Here is a 20,011-nt window from a genome sequence, read left to right as displayed (position 1 = left end):
CTGCAGCAAATTTTGGGAAAATAAAGCAGGGCTCAACATTTCAAGTCCTGAGCTACTAGCCAGGCCTTAAGAGTTACTTGGCACCAGTTGCCCCACTCATCTGCAACCCTGCCTGCCCTTTCCCTAATTCCATCCCTAAACATGCCCTCATAAATTATCTCATGAAATTACACTGTTAATATTTATTTTCGTAACTTAATTCTGCATAAAACATTTAACAACTTTATCAGTGCCACCTCATCAGTGCCCATCAATGCAGCCTCACATGTGCCCATCAATGCAGCGCAACCACTGCCGGGGATCAGAGAGAGGAGAGGAAGAGGAAAGCTGGCCGGATAATCGCAGAGTAGGGATCGCTGGCTGTGACAGCTTGGATTTGAATTGCCAGATGCTCACAGTCATACACAGTCCCACCTCTATAATAGACATTACGCGTCCTGGCAATTCAAATCCAAGCTGTCACAAGCTGTGGCTAGCTCTCCTCTTCCTCTCCTTTCTCCCTGATCACCTGGCCAATCACTGGGAGAACGGCCCCCAGTCAACCCCACTTGCTGGCGGTGCTCGCCCCCCACTTGCCCTCAAGCTTTTTTCACTAGCCAAATGTGAGTGGAAATTTTGAGGGCTGGTTAAATGAAACCTGTTGTGGCCATTGCTGACCTTTTCTTCTGAAAATATTAGCTCCCTAGCTGTCATGAAGATGTTTCAAAGACTTCAATACTTTCTAAATCACTCACTTGAAATATTTTTTTGCCGTCTCATTGCAAAACTATTTTCTAACACAAAACTTCAAAACATAGCTTGTGCAATCAGGATTTTTATTACAAAATAATATAAAAATAGGCATACGTACTTGATGTATATACTGCTAGTGTTACATTTTGTGCAGTTAGAAAAATGCATGTCATATATCTGTGAAGCATAATAATGTTTGGCAGAAAAATGCAAGGAGCAACCAATAAGATTTCACCTGTCATTTGTTTAAAGAAGCCTGGAAAGGTGACAGTTAATTGGCTGATATGGATTATTACACTGTTTCTCAGTAAATCCCTATATATTTCACATGACAAGACATATTTAATGCTGAACTTCATAGAGATATAAAAAAAAAAAATACCAATTAATGCAGTTATGTATTTTTTTTTAATCTTTAAAAGCACATATGCTAGAGTAGGTAAATGAATTTGGCTTGGTTTTAGCCTGTTGTTTTACTAAATTAGTACCATAGTTAGATTGAAAGAAGTCCATCAAGTTCATCCAAACTGAGAGATGGAAGGGTCGCACTAGGACAGATTGAGTGTTCTGCAGTCACATGCACTAACGAGGAACCTGCTAATAGTGATGACCTCATCAGTCTGGTGTTGCTTCTCTGCGGTCTAGTCATGAGCTGGGAGTAAGAGATATTGTAAAAAGTATAAAAACTTACTACGGACTCCTAGAAAGTGTTCTAAATGAGAGAAGGATAAATAATAGTCATAATGGAGGTGTACTTAAATTGGTTGTAAAAGCTCTTTGCATGAAGGTAAAACAAAAAATTTAGTGTGCAACAACGCCCAAACCCCCCTTAAAAACGTACTTGAGTCCCATCTCAATCCAACGAAAAGTGCATACGAGCCTTGGCTCTTCCGGGTCTCTCTCCTCATTGGCCAAGACAGCAGCAGCAGCCATTGGCTCGCGTTACTCTGAATAACGGTGGGCCGAGTCGTGCTCCATACACTAGCCAGGAGGGAGGAGCCTGGAGCGCTAGTGTGGGACCTGATAAGAGGAAGATCAGGGCTTCTCTGTGCAATTTTAAGTATAACATGTTTTCTGTTTAAAGAAAAATAACAAAAAAATAAAAATAAACTTTGGGCTGGGTTCACACTGGTGTGATGTCGCATGTGATTTGCACTGCACTGCAAATCACATGCGATGTCTGTGCAATGCAAATTCAGCCATACAAAGTCATGCAGGACCCTTTTTTAGGTCAACATCAGAATCAGATCGCATGGGTGTTCACTCCCATGCGATCCAATTCATGTCCGAATTGTCAGTTTGCACTGCGTTACACGAAACGTTCTGGGGGTGTCATTAACTTTGTATTGACACTCCCAGCAGTTCGCATAAGGCAGTGTGAACTGCCTGCGAGTCCTATGCCATGCGGGAACCCCTGCTGGATTTGCATGGGTTCTTGCATTGCATATGTGTGAACTCAGCCTTAAAAAAAAGTAAAAGTAAGACTGAAGGTCCCCTTTAAAGTGATATTAACTCCTCCCTCCATACTACATTCAACAACTGTTTTTCTTTTTTTTTTAAATGCTAGGGCTTCCACCTTTCTTGCCAAGGTGAAAATGACATATCTCCAGCAACCTGCAGCCTCTTGGGAAAAGAACATTATGTAACCCAGTAGGATCTGGGCACAAAATGCCATGCTGCATGTGCACCGTAAATTCTGCCCATGTGTCATGATGTATCTCACATGCATGTTGCTATTTCATCAGGGGGCCTACAGAAGAGGAAGCCAGCCCACTAAAGAGGTAGGAAAAGAAGATGGTAGCACATGACCTAGCATGGGGCTATGGAGCATTGGAGTGCAGCCAGCAAAACTGGATTCCCGTGGTGGGTGGATGCCATGTTTTTTTTTAAACATAACTATCAGAGGAGGTAAGATGGGATAGGGGAAATGAAAAAAATGAAGTTCCTCTTTAAGAAAGTTATGTGAGTTTCACTGAGTTTCCCAGTTGAAACCTTTACCATTCTAATTGGGGGACCCAATGGAGTTACCAAAGGTTCAGCCATCAAGCCCAACCAAAACTCCCCTGACTAAAGGAGGAAAGATCCAGTCCAGCAGCTCACATCCACTTTTTCATAATATTTTAAAACAAGGCAGCCTACTTTATGCTTTATGTTTCAAGCTCTTACTTGAAGGTTTGCTGAATGGGTGTATCTGCCAATAACACATGTTCTACCAAAGCCCAGGTCACATAAATCGAAGAAGAGTAGAAATGTATACAGTAAGGGCAAGTTCACAAATGTGTGGCCGCGGTTCCCAGTATGGGGTCCGCTGTGTTCCTGTTCACGGGATCAGGTGTGACTCAGGTCTGAATTGTTGCCTGAATTTTCAAACGTGTACAGGGACCTTTTTGGAATGTGGACCACGGCTGCTCTAGACATGGGTAAACGGCCTTCAAAAAACCTGCATCCAATTTGAACATATGTGAGCCTGGCCTCAAAGTTTCATTTATTTTATTCTTAAGTTAAAGTAAACTGTACACATTTGCCAAGTATCACTTAATAATATGGAACTAATTAGAGTCATTGGAAATAAATTACAATATTTTGGGATAATTTTATGAGAACTGCTATTGATTCGTGATTACTATCATCCTGACTCGTTTTAACACTTTCTTTGTTAGATTCCCAGAACAAGCATTCACATATTAGGTCTTCCAACACCAGGTCTGCAATTTAGAAACAATGATGTAGTACCTATATCAACCAATTAAATAGCAGCTTATAATGGTTTCAGTTAACAAAGGACTTCCGAATTTGTAATATGAGACATGGCATTTTATCACCATCATTGATCCGTATGTTTCCCTATTGTATTAGGGCAACGATTAAGCTGGGTATAAAGTACATGATTGTTTTTTTTTTATATCAGCCTGCAGGCTGAATTAAAAAAAACAAAAAAAAGAACAGATTTCTCCATCCACACATCGGAGGAGGAAACCCCCCAACTATGCTATTGTATTCTGACAGCGAGCATTCCTCCTCTGTCAGGATAAACTTACCAGAAGTTGCAGTCGATTGGCCACAACCACTAATCAATGAAAGTTTTCCAATTGTCTGACAATCAACTTTTGTCAAACAGGGTAGGCCACACACAGATCAAAATTTAGCTAGTCCATCCTAAACCAGCCGAATTTCGGCTGGTTCAACTTTAGTAAAAGCGCAGCATAGAAAAGAATTATCAGACGGCTATATGACACTGAAGGATAACTGTTCTTTGGTGTTTGGCTATGCAGGCAGGAAGACATTTCCTCAGGATAACGGTATGGAGCTCTCTGGTTTCTTAACCAGTGATTTGCAGTGACATTTTCGGCCATGAAGATGGCGCTTCTGGAGTTCATTCATTTGGTGCCTTTCTCCTGTGAAGCACAGAAGAGCAGTTCATACAACATAAAATAGTGAGATGTCATACAACATAAAATACTGCAATGTCATACAAAATAAATACTGCAATGTCATAGGAAGAATTATGTAATGGCAATAACATAAGAATTATGCGTACCACATAAAGTAAAGTATCATTAAAGTGTTACTAAGCCCAGTAATATGAAAATAGTTCCTCTGACCCACCCCACAGTGCCCACAGCTTATAAAGCTTCCTTTTACATTAAAATATTGTCACTATATACCGGTACCTTTTTTTGCTGATCTGTATAGCACGGTCACATAAACTGTGACTGCAAACTGCAGTTTGTCCAGTGCTGAGTTTTCAGGGAGGAGGAGATTTCCACTACAGCCTGTATACATGCCCACATGTGTGATGTCAATATCATGTGACCTAAACAGTTCAACTGAAACAGGAAATGTTCTCTCCAGCAATAGAGACTAAACTGAGCAAGGGCAGGACGGCTACCCTCACTGTATTTTCTGGCCTCGACAAGATAGACCGTGCAGGAGGGAAGGATCTTTTCTCATCATTCATAAACTTGATAAACCATGATTTTTACCAGAAAAGTGATTTTGGTTTTATTTTAGAATAAGATACTGCTTGTCCACAGTAATAATACATATTTAACCCCCTGACGACTGCTACATATACTGTGAGCAAGGCAGCAGGTACAAGCACAATGATGTACATATACATGACTGCCTTTCTTGCAGGCTTGGGGTGAGCATGCAAGCCTCCCCTGCTAACTAATTGGACACAGCACAAGTTTCACAGCATATTTCAGACAATGATTTCAGCTGAAACCAATCGCACACAGAGTTCTGTGTTTGCAAAAACACAGAAGTCTGTGTAGATTTGTTTTGTTTGCACTTTTGATGTCTTAGGGTGCCACCCTTTGTGCAAGTTGTTTTCACAATGCCCACATTGGCAGTGGTATAGGAGAAATTACCACCAGCTGTTCTTCTCAGAAATCAATAACCAAGACCCAGAGAAAGATAATAATTCAGGATAAACAAGTGAAAGGATTGAGCCGGCAACTCTGTAGTCCATTTAGCGATTTTAATGGTTGGTTAAATTAAGGCTGTTACCAAAATGCATCCGCTGTTTTGCTTGTCACTTTGTCGTACAGCCTTAGCATAATAATAATTCAGGATAGTTTGATAATGTTTTATTAAAAGTCAAACAAGGATTAAAATATGAATTTTCTGAACATGCTATGTCCAAAATCCCACTACACCAACTTCCCTGGTGACCCAAACACATCCCACCGACTTGCAGAAATCACCCATTAATAAATCCCACCTTTGTAACCTTCCCGGAAGCCTGTCGCAAATACAAAATCTCATCAACTCTTGGCCCCATGACGCCAAATCGTCTCATGGTTTATCTTACATGTTCTTGTCTGTGTGCAATAACTATGCTTAAAGGGGTTGTAAAGGTACATTTTTTTTCACCTTAATGCATTCTATGCATTAAGGTGAAAAAACATCTGACACTGCCTGTGCCCCGTGCCCCCCCCCCCCCCCATTTTACTTACCTGATCTCTCCAAAATCCCGCGCTTGCCCCCACCGTCCTCTTCACCGCTCAGCCTGGCCGCTGATTGGCTGGAGTGGATGGATGGAAAGCAGCGCAGCCATTGGCTCGTGCTGCTGTCAATCGCATCCACTGACGCGGAGCGTCAGGGGGCGGGGCCGTGTGATACAGCGAGCGGCTATAGCCGCCAGCTGTATCACGGGAGCGCGCCCACTGGTGCTTCTCACCATGCGAGGGAGCTCGCATGAACATGAGAAGTACCTGCGGGAGGAAGCAGAGACAGCCACGAGGGACCCCAGAAGAGCAGGTTCGGGGCCACTCTGTGCAAAACGAGCTGCACAGTGGAGGTAAGTATAACATGTTTCTTATTAAAAAAAAAATAATAATTTAACTTTACAATCCCTTTAACTAGGCCCTTATGTATTTTCTGTACATTTTTAGATAATGGAATATGTTCCACTTGACTGTTTGTAAACCCTTTCTCTCTGTAAAACATCAATAAAAACATTAACAAAACTGACCCTGCTCCAAACAGAAAAATATATATTTTTTTTCATTTTGGTACGTCTTTTTGTCTAAAGATTACATAGAAAGAAATAATTCTTGCAAGACAATACTGCCAAAAATGCCTCCCCTCCCCCGCCAAAAAAATGAAATAAATAAGTATGTACTACTTCATTACCTTAGAGGTTCACCTTTCCAGAAAGTAGCGCATGCAGCTCTGGAAGATATTAAAAATCTGTGCAGCTTTGTAAAATGATCATTATTTTATTGTTTTACCTATAGCCCATGTGGGTCCCCTCAGAAACCTGGTTAAAAAACTCCTAGCTAGCAACCCCCAAGTCCTGACTTGTTGTTAGGATGTGAAAACCAGTGGATGCTCACTCCCAGCATTGCAGAACTGAAAAGTGATTTTTTTTTTCACATCCTAGCAAGGGAGGGCGTGGGGGTTGCTAAATTTGATTTTTTTTTTAGCCAGGCTTCTGAGGGGTCCCAAATGGTTAGAGATGAAATGATTGTTTTTCAAAGCTTCAAAGATTTGTAATATCTTCTGGGGCTCCTTGACTGCATAGGCTATTTTCTGGAGAAGGTGAATGTTTCATTATTCAATAACAAAATATATATTTGTAGACCTGGGTTTACCGTTTGGCATAATAGCCCTGTGCCTATAAGTGGCCAAAGCATACAGGTGTCTTTTTTCTGTACAGCTTTTAAAGTGGTTGTAAACTCTCCCCCACAACTTTGTCCCATGTAAATCAGCATAAAAACCCTAATGAACACTGCTTGTAGATATCTCCTTACTTGCTTAGTATTGTAATCCTTTTTGTTCTTTAGACTGACGTCACTGAGCATGCCCAGATCTCCCCTGATTTACAGCACACTCTGTGTATTTGTCTATCTATTATCAGGACTTCCTATGGCACACCACTGAAATCCCAGGAGACTTCATAATCACTCAGAGCTTCCTCCTACACCCCATGTGACCATGTGACATCACATGCATTGTAAACCTGGCCATCGAACAGCATTACTGCAGTCTTATCATCTGAAGCTGATAAGACCCACATAGGCAAACACTAGATAATCAATCGGCACAAGTAAATAATATGAAATAAAACATAATTCAGCTATAAACAGGGAAGTAGGGTTGCCATAGAAACGTTGGATTGAGAAGGAGACTTGGTTAACAGTACATGAAGTGCTCAATGTAAGGGCAGAAATACACTCCACTGTGGACTCAGAAAACAATACTTAAGATGGCGCTGCCTAACCCCTGGAAACAAGTTTTTTTAAAGTTTCTTTAAACAGTAAGTAATATGCGATTTGGGCTGGATTACAGTGGCTATAGTTTCATAGTTTCATAGTTTCATAGTTAGTAAGGTTGAATAAAGACACCAGTCCATCCAGTTCAACCTGAGTGAGTGTCTACAATTGTCCCTATCCCTGTACATTGCACACTTACATCAGTCTCTACCCTCAAGGAGCCCACTATCCTAGGTCCCAATTCCTATACTAGGGCCAATTTTGGACAGAAGCCAATTAACCTACCTGCATGTCTTTGGATTGTGGGAGGAAACCGGAGCACCCGGAGGAAACCCAGGCAGGCACAGGGAGAACAAGCAAACTCCAGGCATGTAGTGTCGTGGTTGGTATTTGAACCAGCGACCCTTCTTACTGCTAGGTGAGAGTGCTAACCACTACACCACTGTGCTGCCCAGTTTGATAATTACTTATTATAATGGACTAAATGAAAAGAAGCATCAGAGTGGGAGAGTTTACTTCCTATTTAACCACACATTTTTTTCATCATTAGTAGGAATATGGTGATCTTATACAAGCTATAGGGCCGGCACAATGGGCTTTGGCCTTTGCAATGGCATCAGTTTGAGATGCTCCTAGGATCATTCAGAAATCATCGATAGGTGCAATTGACCTTATTCTAACCTAAACTTGTATGGGAGTGCAAAACCCACTTAACCTCCCTGGTGGTTTTCCCGAGTGTGGCTCGGGGTTAAATTTCCCATTAGCGGGAACCTCCAGCCACTCTCGGGATTGCATTACTGGATCCTGGTGCAGTGTACTTACCTTGTCCACAGGATCCTGCGATGTCCCCCCTGCTGTGTCTGCGGGCTCTGGGCTCTGTCCTCTGCCCGATGCCTCTGTGTTCCAGGCTCCCTTCCCTGTGAGCGTTGCAACGCCTGTGGGGGGGAGCCCGGAGGAAAATTTAAAATAATAGAAAATTCATAACACATACAGTACACTGTAATCTTACAGATTACCTTACTGTATAAAATCATTTCACATATCTTGTGTCCCTAATGCTTTGTGCAGTGCCCTGCATCCAGTTTTATATTATATACTGTTCTTTCTGCCTGGAAACTTGAGATTGTCCACAGCAACCAAAAAGAATCCCTTTACATCCAAAGTGGTTTTATATCATCTAGAAAACAGTGATAGTAAATCAGAACACTTGCAGAATTGAGCGATAGTGAATCGTGGGGGAAATTAATTTTATTATATTATTATTTTTAATAACTATTTATAGTTATTTATTATATTATAATTTTTGTGTTTCAAACTTTATCATACCCGGGATATCTACTAGACTCTTGTTTGGACAGATTTAAGTGTGTTATTGCTAAGAATTACAGGCCTACAATATAAAATGACAAATTTCTATGCAAATCAACTGTACCGCTTTGAGACGCAAAAATCTGGCATAATCATACCGCCGGGGAGGTTAAAGCTGACCAAGGTTCATTGACACAGGTCCTTACACTCAAATAATAAGCCAACTGTTGGGTCTTATGCTCTATGATCAGTTAAGGAGGATGCCCCTTGTTCCTTTCTAGAACTCACTCTGTGATTGATGAGGGTTCCTCAGCACACATTTACATTCAAATTTCTTTCCATCATCTTTCCTTTGAATTGTTATATTATCTGGATGATGTCCTGCAAAGACATGAAGAATATGTGATATGAAAATTAACATAACATAAACCATAGGCAATTTACAATATAAACTTCCTTTATGTAGCGTATATTACAATATAAATATTCTGGTAACTTGATGTGCCAATAAAAGGTAAATTCTAACCATATCCTTCTATATTCTTTATTTTGAAACACACATTGCAACAGAAACCTAGTGATTGCGTTTTGGGATCCAAGTCATGTATAATACAACGATTAAATAAGGCCACAACAATGCTATACACTTTGAAATTGAACATATATTTTAAAGTTATCATACATTTTTGCTTCAAAACAATTTTTATTTACTTTTAAAGCAGTATTAAAGTGATTGTAAAGTCACATGGTTTTTCTATGCATTAAGATGAAAAACCTTCTTTGCTGCTCCCCCTTTTTCTTACCTGAGTCCGATCCAGCGATGTGCACAAGCCCAGCAGCTCCAACCACTGTCTCTGTCCTCATTGGACAGATTGATAGCAGAAGGAGCCATTGGCCAATCAATACCAGTGACACAGGGGGTGGGGCTGAGTCCTGCTGTCTGTGTCAATGGATGTAGCAATGTGACTCGGGTGCGAGCCCTGCACGGTGCCCCCATGGAAAACAGCAACTGTGGGGACCCCTGGTGAAGAGGAGGAGCACCAAACGGGCGCCTCCAAAGAGGAGAATTGGGCTGCTCTGTGCAAAACTCTTGGACAGTGCAGGTAAGTATAACATATTTTTTTTTATTTTTTTTTAAGTGAACCTTTACAACCCATTTAAACCCAAAACAGAAATGTATTATATTGCAGCTTACCAATCTTTAGACGTGTTGAATGCATTATTTTTCTTTTTAGATACTTTTCATTTGGTGATTGGTCAATAGGTCTGTTATTTTCCAGCTTCCTTTAACCGGCCAAGCTGCCCAGCATAAGTGACAGTTAGGTGGTTCAGACAAACCATTAATCCTGACAGGGGTGCTTACAATGATCATCTTTTATTCTTTTATGTAAAACCTTTATTCCAAAAGGAAATATAACTTTTTCTGTAACAGGAATTGTGTTACTGGATGGATCTCCAGGTGAAAATAAAAGGAAAGAAGCCTAAAAAAAAGAAAAGCAAATTCAGCCACCACATTAAAGGTTGGTGAGCTGCACTATTTTAAATTTTTGTTTTTGAATTTAACTCTGCTTTTAAAATATTTTTTTTCTTTTTATGCCTTGCTTTTACGATAATCTTTTCCGTACATACATATACAGATTCAACCAGGTGAGTAAATCAGTTACATAATAAAGCTCCTGGGACATCTAATGCTTATTGATGAAAGTTTATGAACACATGTCCATAAGGACAAAAGAAAATACATTTTGGTACATTCAACCTGCCCATTAATGGTCTGAACCATGTAAGGCTGGCCTAAGATTATATTGTAGGTGGTGAACCACTTTTGACCTACCTTTGTGGTGATTCTTCTTCTGTAGTGGTCTCCTATTCTCTCTTTTTCCTAGAAAAGAAAAAAGACAATGCAATCTATAGTACTGTTCTTGGGCTCTAGCAGAATACATTTAAAGGCTAAATTTACATTATGAAAAAAATAAAAATAAATGCACCTTTCACAATTCATTGAGAACTATAAGCGGCTGACGGTACTTAAAGGCTATTCATTCACAGGAAACTATGAATGAGTGATGCGGCCGTGTGGGCAGAGCCCTGCACAGCCACGCTGTTATCAAATTGAGACAGCGGTTGGAGGGAGAAGATTCCCCGCCCGATGTCACAGGAAGGGGGGGATTGGGGATGAAGGGGTTTGAACATATATCTTTGTCTTTATATAATACCATCTGCATTAGACCGTTATGAATGGCTTTCCAAAACCGGGCCACATTTTTTAAAGAACCGGAAATTAAAAATAAAAATCACATAGCACCTTCCATTACGGATACCAAAAGCTAGCAAATAAAAACAGTAAGGATCCTATCTTGAACTTCCACTGGAATCAAGATGTATTCATAACCATAAGATTGCTATAGGGCCCAGAAGCACAGGGGGCTATGATTTATTTTTGTTGCCCCACATTCATTTATGTAATTAGGTATAGAATTTGTCCAATATTGATACATTCAATAAATACATACTTTTTTTAAATGTAATACTTTTTCTTTATTTATATATTAAAATATCATTATACAAGTAACAAAACAGTATTAAAAAGACATAACATAATAATAAACTGTGGTATGGAATATAATAACATACTATTATTGCTTTCACTACCCACTACCAAACTCTCTACCCATATACACTACTACATCACTACAGAAATTGCCCTGGGACTGGGTCCACACTTATGTTGAATGCCGGGTTCACTACATCCAATTCACAAAACAGGAGACCCTGAACAGCTCTCAATGGAGCCGATTAACACATCTTCAGGGTGGCCACGGAGCACACAGCAGAAGGGTTCTGTGTGTCTTTGGCTCCGTTTCAGATCTGAATTCAGGCAAAAATTCGGACCTGAAAATGGTGAACAGGGACTGGACCCCCTGCTGTGCCCTGCTCCGTACATAGTGTGAACCCAGTTTTAAATAAAGAAGCAAGGGGCACCTTAATGGTTTTAGTATGGAGCCACGTTATATATAGAGTAGGTACAGTCATTATACATATGTCTATATGCTGCAGACATTTTTATACAATGCATAAAATGGTGCAGAGAGCAGGGATCATACACAATTGAAATCGAATGGTCTTCTTACAAATTTATAGGGACTGGGAAATTAAAACACCAAACTGTTAATATACATATGAAATACATATACAGTATGAGAGCTATTTTACCTGCCAATGGGATCTTTATATTTGTCCATCCAGTCTTGAAATCTAAAAAACTGTGGTAAACAATCCTAGGCGTGCGCACGGGGTGTGCCGGGTCGGCCTGGGCACACCCTAATCACCCCGAAAGCAACACGCACGGCGGCAGTTGGGTGGCTAGTGCTGGAAATCCCTGTGTTCCAGCAGCCAGCACAGAAAGGAGATGCAAGCAGAGTGGCAGCAGAAGCTGGGCACTGGAACCCTCTCTGTGTACCATCACCTGGCACAGGAAGGAGTACACTGTCTGAGGCTGGGGTTTTTTTACCATCAGAACCTCCAGCGCTAGTCTCTAGTGCCTGCACACACAAATCCCTCCCTGCTCTCTCTATACAACAGAGGAGGGGGCGAGGCAGAGTATCCACTTGGCCGCTCTAGCCTCACACCCGCAGCATCAAGAAAAACCCATGGCAGCAGCCTGACCAGCCACAGTAAGATTAAGATTTTGTTCTGCGGAGGAGAGGAGAGCTGATGTGGGTATAGGACATGGAAGGTTGAAGAGCTGAAACTCCAGCTGCACTGGAAGGAGAGGAGAGCTTTTGCTTGGGGAGATATTGTAGGGGAGAGCAGTCTGTAAACTGGTGTAGCATCCCCTGAACTTTATACAATAGCACACGTCTGAACTCTGCACTCTGTGCATAGGGAATTTCTGAACTCTGCACCCTGCAAGCAGCTCACCCTTGAACTCTGTACATAGCACACACATGATTTCTGCACCCTGTACCTAGCTCAGTCCTGAACTGTGCACTCTGCGTGTAGTGCATGCCTGAACTCTGTACTCTTTGCATAGTGCATACCGTAAATGTGCATTCTGTGCATAGCGCACTCCTGAACTCTACACTCTCCATAGAGCACTTCTGAACACCTACACCTTTCACGTAGCTCACGTCTGAACTTTGTACATAGCATACCCATGATCTCTGCACCTTATGCATAGCTCACTCCTCAACTGTGCACCCTCTATGCAGCGCCCTCTTGAACTCTGCGCCCCGCACGTTGCTCAAGTCTGAACTCTGTACATAGCACACGCGTGATCTCTGCTCACTTCCGAACTGTGCACCCTGTGTATAGTGCACATCTGAACTCTGCACTCTACATAGCGCACTTCTGAACGACGGATCTTTGTACATAGCACACGCATGAACTCTGCACCCTGTACCTAGCTTACTCCTAAACTCTGCACTCTATACAGTGCATTTCTGAACACTGCACCCTGTGCATAGCACATGCCTGAAGTTTGGACTCTGTTCTGGTACACTCCTGAACAGTACACGCTGTATGTAGCATTCTCCTGAACCCTGCACACTGTACATAGTGCACTCCTGGGTCCTGCACTCTGTATGCAAAAGTTAACCCCCTCACCCTGCCATACACACTTTTTGTTGCCATCTCCCTGGTAGGGGCCCCAGTGTATCACTTTGCCCAGGAGCCCATGATACCTTTAAGACCACCCTGGCTCTGTGTGTATATGGGGAAGATCTCCCACTGATGGCTTGGCTTTTAAGAGAAGTGTGGAAGCAAGGGTGTGTGTGTATATATATATATATATATATATATATATATATATATGTATATATGTATGTATGTGTATATATATATATATATATATATATATATATATATATTTATACACACTTTTGCCACATTTCAGGCTTCAAACATAAAGATATAACATTTTCATTTTTTGTGAAGAATCACCAACAAGTGGGACACAATTGTGAAGTGGGACGAAATCTATTGGATTTTTGAAACTTTTTTAACTAACAAAAAAATGAAAAGTGGGGCGTGCAAAATTATTTGGCCCCCTTGCGTTAATACTTCGTAGAGCCACCTTTTGCTGCGATTACAGCTGCAAGTCGCTTGGGGTATGTCTCAATCAGTTTTGCACATCGAGAGACTGAAATTCTTGCCCATTCTTCCTTGCAAAACAGCTCGAGCTCAGTGAGGTTGGATGGAGAGCATTTGTGAACAGCAGTTTTCAGCTCTTTCCACAGATTCTCGATTGGATTCAGGTCTGGACTTTGACTTGGCCATTCTAGCACCTGGATACGTTTATTTGTGAACCATTCCTTTGTAGATTTTGCTGTATGTTTGGGATCATTGTCTTGTTGGAAGATAAATCTCCGTCCCAGTTTCAGGTCTTTTGCAGACTCCAACAGGTTTTCATCCAGAATGGTCCTGTATTTGGCTGCATCCATCTTCCCCTCAATTTTAACCATCTTCCCTGTCCCTGCTGAAGAAAAGCAGGCCCAAACCATGATGCTGCCACCACCATGTTTGACAGTGGGGATGGTGTGTTGAGGGTGATGAGCTGTGTTGCTTTTACGCCAAACATATCGTTTTGCATTGTGGGCAAGAAGTTGGATTTTGGTTTCATCTGACCAGAGCACCTTCTTCCACATGTTTGGTGTGTCTCCCAGGTGGCTTGTGGCAAACTTTAGACAAGGCTTTTTATGGATATCTTTGAGAAATGGCTTTCTTCTTGCCACTCTTCCATAAAGGCCAGATTTGTGCAGTGTAGGACTGATTGTTGTCCTATGGACAGACTCACCCACCTCAGCTGTAGTTCTCTGCAGTTCATCCAGAGTGATCATGTGCCTCTTGGCTGCATCTCTGATCAGTCTTCTCCTTGTCTGAGCTGAAAGTTTAGAGGGACGGCCAGGTCTTGGTAGATTTGCAGTGGTCTGATACTCCTTCCATTTCAAAATGATCGCTTGCACAGTGCTCCTTGGGATGTTTAAAGCTTGGGAAATCTTTTTGTATCCAAATCCGGCTTTAAACTTCTCCACAACAGTATTACGGACCTGCCTGGTGTGTTCCTTGGTCTTCATGATGCTCTCTGCGCTTTCAACAGAACCCTGAAACTATCACAGAGCAGGTGCATTTATACAGAGACTTGATTACACACAGGTGGATTCTATTTATCACCATCAGTCATTTAGGACAACATTGGATCATTCAGAGATCCTCGCTGAACTTCTGGAGTGAGTTTGCTGCACTGAAAGTAAAGGGGCCGAATAATTTTGCACGCACCACTTTTCAGTTTTTTATTTGCTAAAAAAGTTTAAAATATCCAATAGATTTCGTTCCACTTCACAATTGTGTCCCACTTGTTGGTGATTCTTTACAAAAAATAAAAATTTTATATCTTTATGTTTGAAGCCTGAAATGTGGCAAAAGGTTGAAAAGTTCAAGGGGGCCGAATACTTTTGCAAGGCACTATATATATATATATATATATATATATATATATATATATATATACATACACACATACATACATACATACACACACGTGCGCTTGGGCTTTGAGGTGCACACCCTAATGCAATAAGCTGCACCACACACCTATGTAAATAATATAGCCTTGCCTGGCGGGGGTTTCTGCTGCAGTATCACTTTCACTTATACACTATATTGTCAAAAGTATTGTGACACCTGCCTTAACACACACATGAAATTTTATGGCATTCCAATCTTAGTCCATAGGGTTCAATAATGAGTTGACCCACCCTTTGCAGCTATAACAGCTTCAACTCTTCTGGAAAGGCTGTCCCTGGTTTGGGCACTGGAGTGCAGTCATGTTGGAACAGGATGGCGCCATCCCCAAACTGTTCCTACAAAATTGGGAGCATGAAATTGTCCAAAATGTCTTGGTATGCTGAGACCTTAAGAGTTCCCTTCACTGGAACTAATGCTCCCAACTAATGCTCCCAATTTGATCACATAATCTCTGTCCTCCATTGCATAAACGGCTTAGAGAGCTGGTGGTCAAGAAACAACAGCACACTGATCTTCTCGGTTAATGACTGTGTAGGGGGGGTTTCAACACAAGTCTTGGCCATTGGAGAACAGGTAGGCTGGTTTTCCAGCACAGCCAGATGGATGTGATCTCCTGCTTAGATTGGTCAGTTTAAAATAGGAAAGTAGGGGGACTGATCACCAGGTATTTCATACAAATAAACCAATACAAAGAGAGCAGGATAATGTATACCGAGAGATTTGACAAGCCAAAAAACATTTTTCTTAAGTTGTGGATAGAGTGTGTAAGGATTATCCCCATGACAATGATTTTACCACCAGGAAGCATGAGAAGGAATGGAACAGAAACACCTATAGGAATTTAAAAAAATTGTTTTAGTCTTCCCAACTATCCTTGGCTTCTCTAAAAATTCTAGTGATTCTGCATATATATTCATTCTATGTGAACTGGGCAAAAACCAAATGTTCTTTAGGTTATTTTGTCTTCTGCATGAATGTTCTTTTATTATGGGCAGTAGTATAATACCTCATTACAGCTAATAGATGGAGCTGCAAAGCATAGGAAATATATACGGCACATCTTTGTAACAAAAGATAAAAAGTTACAATTTTGGAGACCGTCGTTCACATTTATTTTACTATTTCCCTTCAATGTTCTCTGGATTTGTTACATTGTATCTCTTATTCTAAAGACATATGTATTTCCTATGCTCCTCATCTCCATCTAGTGGCAGTAATGCAGTATATCCTATTGCAAATAAGGGGACATTCAGTCAGAAGACAAAATGGTCAGAAGAACATTTGTTTTTTCCCAGTTTGCAGAAAACATGCAGATTCACTGAACGAATGAATATGCAATTTTTTTTTTTTAATAACTAGACCCTTAAGTGAATCCTGGCATTGGGGAATTATACAGCATGTCAGGCAATTTGAACCTTCAGAAAGATGTAAATGGCATATATCCTGATCCAAGGACTTCAATATTTTGAGTTACTGAGCCAAAATGAGTATAGGAAATTCTAACTTTTTTTCTGACCTTCATTTGCTCCGTATAGGTCTGGTTATCAAGTAGCCACAGGTAGACAACTGGTATTTTCAGAATGTTAGCATTGGCAGCCACCATATTGATCTCATGGCAGGTTTACCTTAAGTCCACAACAGCAGAACAATAGTTGCAACTGTATAGGTTCAGTGGTATTGGGTAAAATGTTAAAGATTTTCTTTAGACTAAATCTATATTTTACATGAGACAATGCTCCACTCTTGTGAAAAAAAAGTCAGGTAGAATTGGCGCTATACCCTTAAATAAAATTCACCTGACTTTTTTTCACATGCTAATAAGCCCCACCCGTTTTCGGGGGGTATACCAAGTAGAGGCAGCTCGTACCTCAAAACATCTTAAGACATTTAAGAATTTTTCAGTAGTATCACAATTTTATATGTAATCTCACTTTTTTCCAAACACTGATTCGGGGCTATTATATATACACATATTATACACAATTTTTCATATATACACATATATAATTTTTCAGCAGGAGGTCCTTGCAAAAGGGTATGGACACTAATATCTTAACAATTTGTATAACAACGATAGCAATTTTATAGCGCTAACAAGTTGAGGATTAGTGGCAATAAATATATTAATTTAAAGGTATAGGGCCAATTCTACCTGATTCCTTTTTCACAATGCTCCACTCTTAAAATGTCCAATTAATGAAATTGACTATCAGAGTAATCAGAAATACTTAAACATTTGCCTTTTATGTATGTTCTTCAGATTTTCACAATCAATATTAAAGGCATGCTTCAGATTTGTGTTCTGTTTGGCAACTTCAGTACTACTGTTTGCCCAATAATTGCCTAAACCACCCGGCTCGGTCACTAAGAGAATGATGCATCAACTTCTAGCAACCAATCAGAAATTAGATGTTACCCAACCCAATGTTGTTTGTGACCAGCAAGCACCTGGAAGCCATCAAAGTGGTATTGCCCTTTGCACGGTTTTATCATATGTGAAGGTCCAAGGACCAGGACTGGGTGTCTAATCAATTTGGATGCCCTTCTTTACTTGCCTGGGCTATAGTGTTCTGTCTTAGCATCAGTCAGATTCTGGTACAAACTTACCTGCATTACTATGACCATCAGCAGTCCAGCAGTAGAACAGGGCCAGAGCTACAGCTAGCATGAAAATCGTGGACAACTTCATGGTTTCAATGGTTCCTGTAAGAGGATCAGCACTATTCAGTTGGCGTCTGTCCCTCACCTCGGCCTTGCTTTCAAATGACTCACACAGGGAAGGGCTGTACAACAGGTATAATATCTGATGGAATTTAAAGTGTCCCCCCCAACTTTAACAGTTTCACCACAGGCTTGAGATCCTCCCTCGGTGTTATGATCTAGGTGCCGACTACTTCCACATTGGCTGGCTTTGTGTTCTTTGTCCGCTTTGCTTGACAGATTTTTAGAAATCTATCTTTCAAACACTTATTTAAACTTAGTCAGACGTGACAGAAGCTTTGAAAAGATTAAATCAGAGTCTCTTAAAACACATTATGTTTTGAAACTACTGTAGGTACTAGCTACTGATTGTGATTGGGGATTTAAGGGGAATTTCAGATGATGCTTTGTATGCTTTAAACAATAAAAAAGTGTGTTAGTCACCAACCTGCAATGTTTAGATTGTTAAAGTGTATCTCTGGCTAAAACTTTATTTTTTTTAAATCTTGGATAGATTAGGTAATGGCCAGGTTTTTACTGCTGTTAGTGTGCCTGCTGGGGAGATTTACCCTCTCTATTATCCCTGTATTAGCCCTGGTGGCGGTGAACAGAAAGTGGTGTGAAATCCCAAAAATGCTCACCACAAGAAGTGATGGGGAATCTTTTAAATTAGGATATTTGTTCAGGCAGGGCTGTACTGAGGGCAGGTACCACCTGAAGCACAAACTTTTGTTGCGCCCCCAGTCACTGGTTGCTAGGACACAGGTGGCTGGACAGGATAGCATCATTGGTTGCAAGGGCTCTGGCAGCTGGTCCACACAGTGTCACTGGTTGCTAGGATGCAGGTGGCTAGGCTGCACAGGATCATTGGTTGTTATGCTTCAGGTGGCCTCCTGCACACTAACTACTAACAACACTGTGTTGCCCAGGGGCTAAACATTCACAGGACTGAACATGCTTTGAGGATTGAATATCCAATATGGACACTCTAACCTCAGAGCTATCCTCCACCATGCCTCCATAAGTGCCTCCTGCAGGGGCTGCCTCAGTAGACCTCTTGTTGACATGGCATGGTTGGCATGTATTAAGAGGGGATTTCTTCTCAATGTGTTATGTTTCCCTGCCACTTCCTGCTGTGTCTCAGGGATGGGACGTGAAGGGAAATGTCTCCAAATTGGACATAGAAAGCAAATTAAAAAAACACAGGGGTTAACAAGGTTTTGGCTAGAGATGCACTTTCATGTAAACCTGCTGACTTCTTTATGAAAATTATTTCTGCCTGGGTATTTATGGTGTAGAAAAGGTGGGTGTCCTTATCTGCAAACTTGTTCCAGGTCAGTGTCTTAAACTATTGAAACCAGAGACTCAGCATGATAAACAGTCAACATCTTCAGAAAGAAAGTTTAGTATTTCTGTTATAACACATTTTTCATCAAAAGTGACCCCTGTCTTTGAACTATTTTTAAACATACAGCACCTGATAAGGCAGTGGTTCTCAATCTGGGGTTGGGACCCCCTTGGGGGTCGAATTATGATTTGCCAGGGGTCACCAAATCCTTGGCTGTTCCTGAAGCCCACGCTCCCAAGCTCTCCCAGCCTTTTTGCAGCCTCCCAGCATGGCTGTCCCTGGAGCCCGCAGTCACCCACTAAGCCTCTTCGCAGTCACCCATTCCATTCACGGTATGGCTGGGGGGCAGAGACTAGAGGTCAGCTGACTGGTGAGGAATGTTAAGTGGGAGGGGCTGGAGGAGACCCTATCTCCTGATTTTGTCACTGCTACGAAACACCACAAAGTCGGAGACATGGTGAAGCCCGAGACACAGTGAGTAACACTACCTATGATTATAGTTGCCATTAAAAGTTACCATTATAGTTCTCAGATCAGCAGACAGATGACCTTGATCAAGAGCACCTAAGTTGGCTGATCAGAATTGCCCCCAGCATTGCCACTCATCCCATTACCCCCCCCCCCCCCCCACCCCCCACCATGGAGTGTAGAAGACTAGAGGATACATGGGAAGGAG

The 20,011-nt window shown here is 41.3% G+C and overlaps 1 protein-coding gene across 1 annotated transcript; it reads right to left on the bottom strand.

Moving 5' to 3' along the window:
* Positions 1–798: 798 nt before the first annotated feature.
* LOC143934019 (uncharacterized) lies at positions 799–18,112 on the bottom strand. Its single transcript, XM_077457253.1, has 4 exons — positions 17,895–18,112; positions 10,597–10,644; positions 9,051–9,143; positions 799–4,127 (listed from the first exon to the last, which is right to left on the bottom strand). Exons 1-4 carry the CDS (start codon positions 17,974–17,976, stop codon positions 4,021–4,023), a joined length of 330 nt encoding a protein of 109 aa, XP_077313379.1. The 5' UTR covers positions 17,977–18,112; the 3' UTR covers positions 799–4,020.
* Positions 18,113–20,011: the final 1,899 nt, after the last annotated feature.

Source organism: Lithobates pipiens, unplaced genomic scaffold (genome assembly GCF_037356315.1).
Source record: "Lithobates pipiens isolate NorthernLeopardFrog02 unplaced genomic scaffold, aLitPip1_a1.2 Scaffold_27, whole genome shotgun sequence".
NCBI classification, from domain to species: domain Eukaryota; kingdom Metazoa; phylum Chordata; class Amphibia; order Anura; family Ranidae; genus Lithobates; species Lithobates pipiens.
The sequence above is the reverse complement of the archived record's forward strand: the minus strand, read 5'-3'. Positions and strand labels throughout refer to the sequence as shown.

What these genes read in the sequence shown, in the direction of transcription:
- LOC143934019 (XM_077457253.1), bottom strand. Translation starts at nt 17,976, where the DNA reads ATGAAGTTGTCCACGATTTTCATGCTAGCTGTAGCTCTGGCCCTGTTC. An exon ending in GAAGAAGAATCACCACAAAG is followed by an intron (nt 9,144 to 10,596) that starts GTAGGTCAAAAG and finishes ATGTCTTTGCAG; the next exon opens with GACATCATCCAGATAATATA. An exon ending in GAACCCTCATCAATCACAGA is followed by an intron (nt 4,128 to 9,050) that starts GTGAGTTCTAGA and finishes TGTGCTTCACAG; the next exon opens with GAGAAAGGCACCAAATGAAT.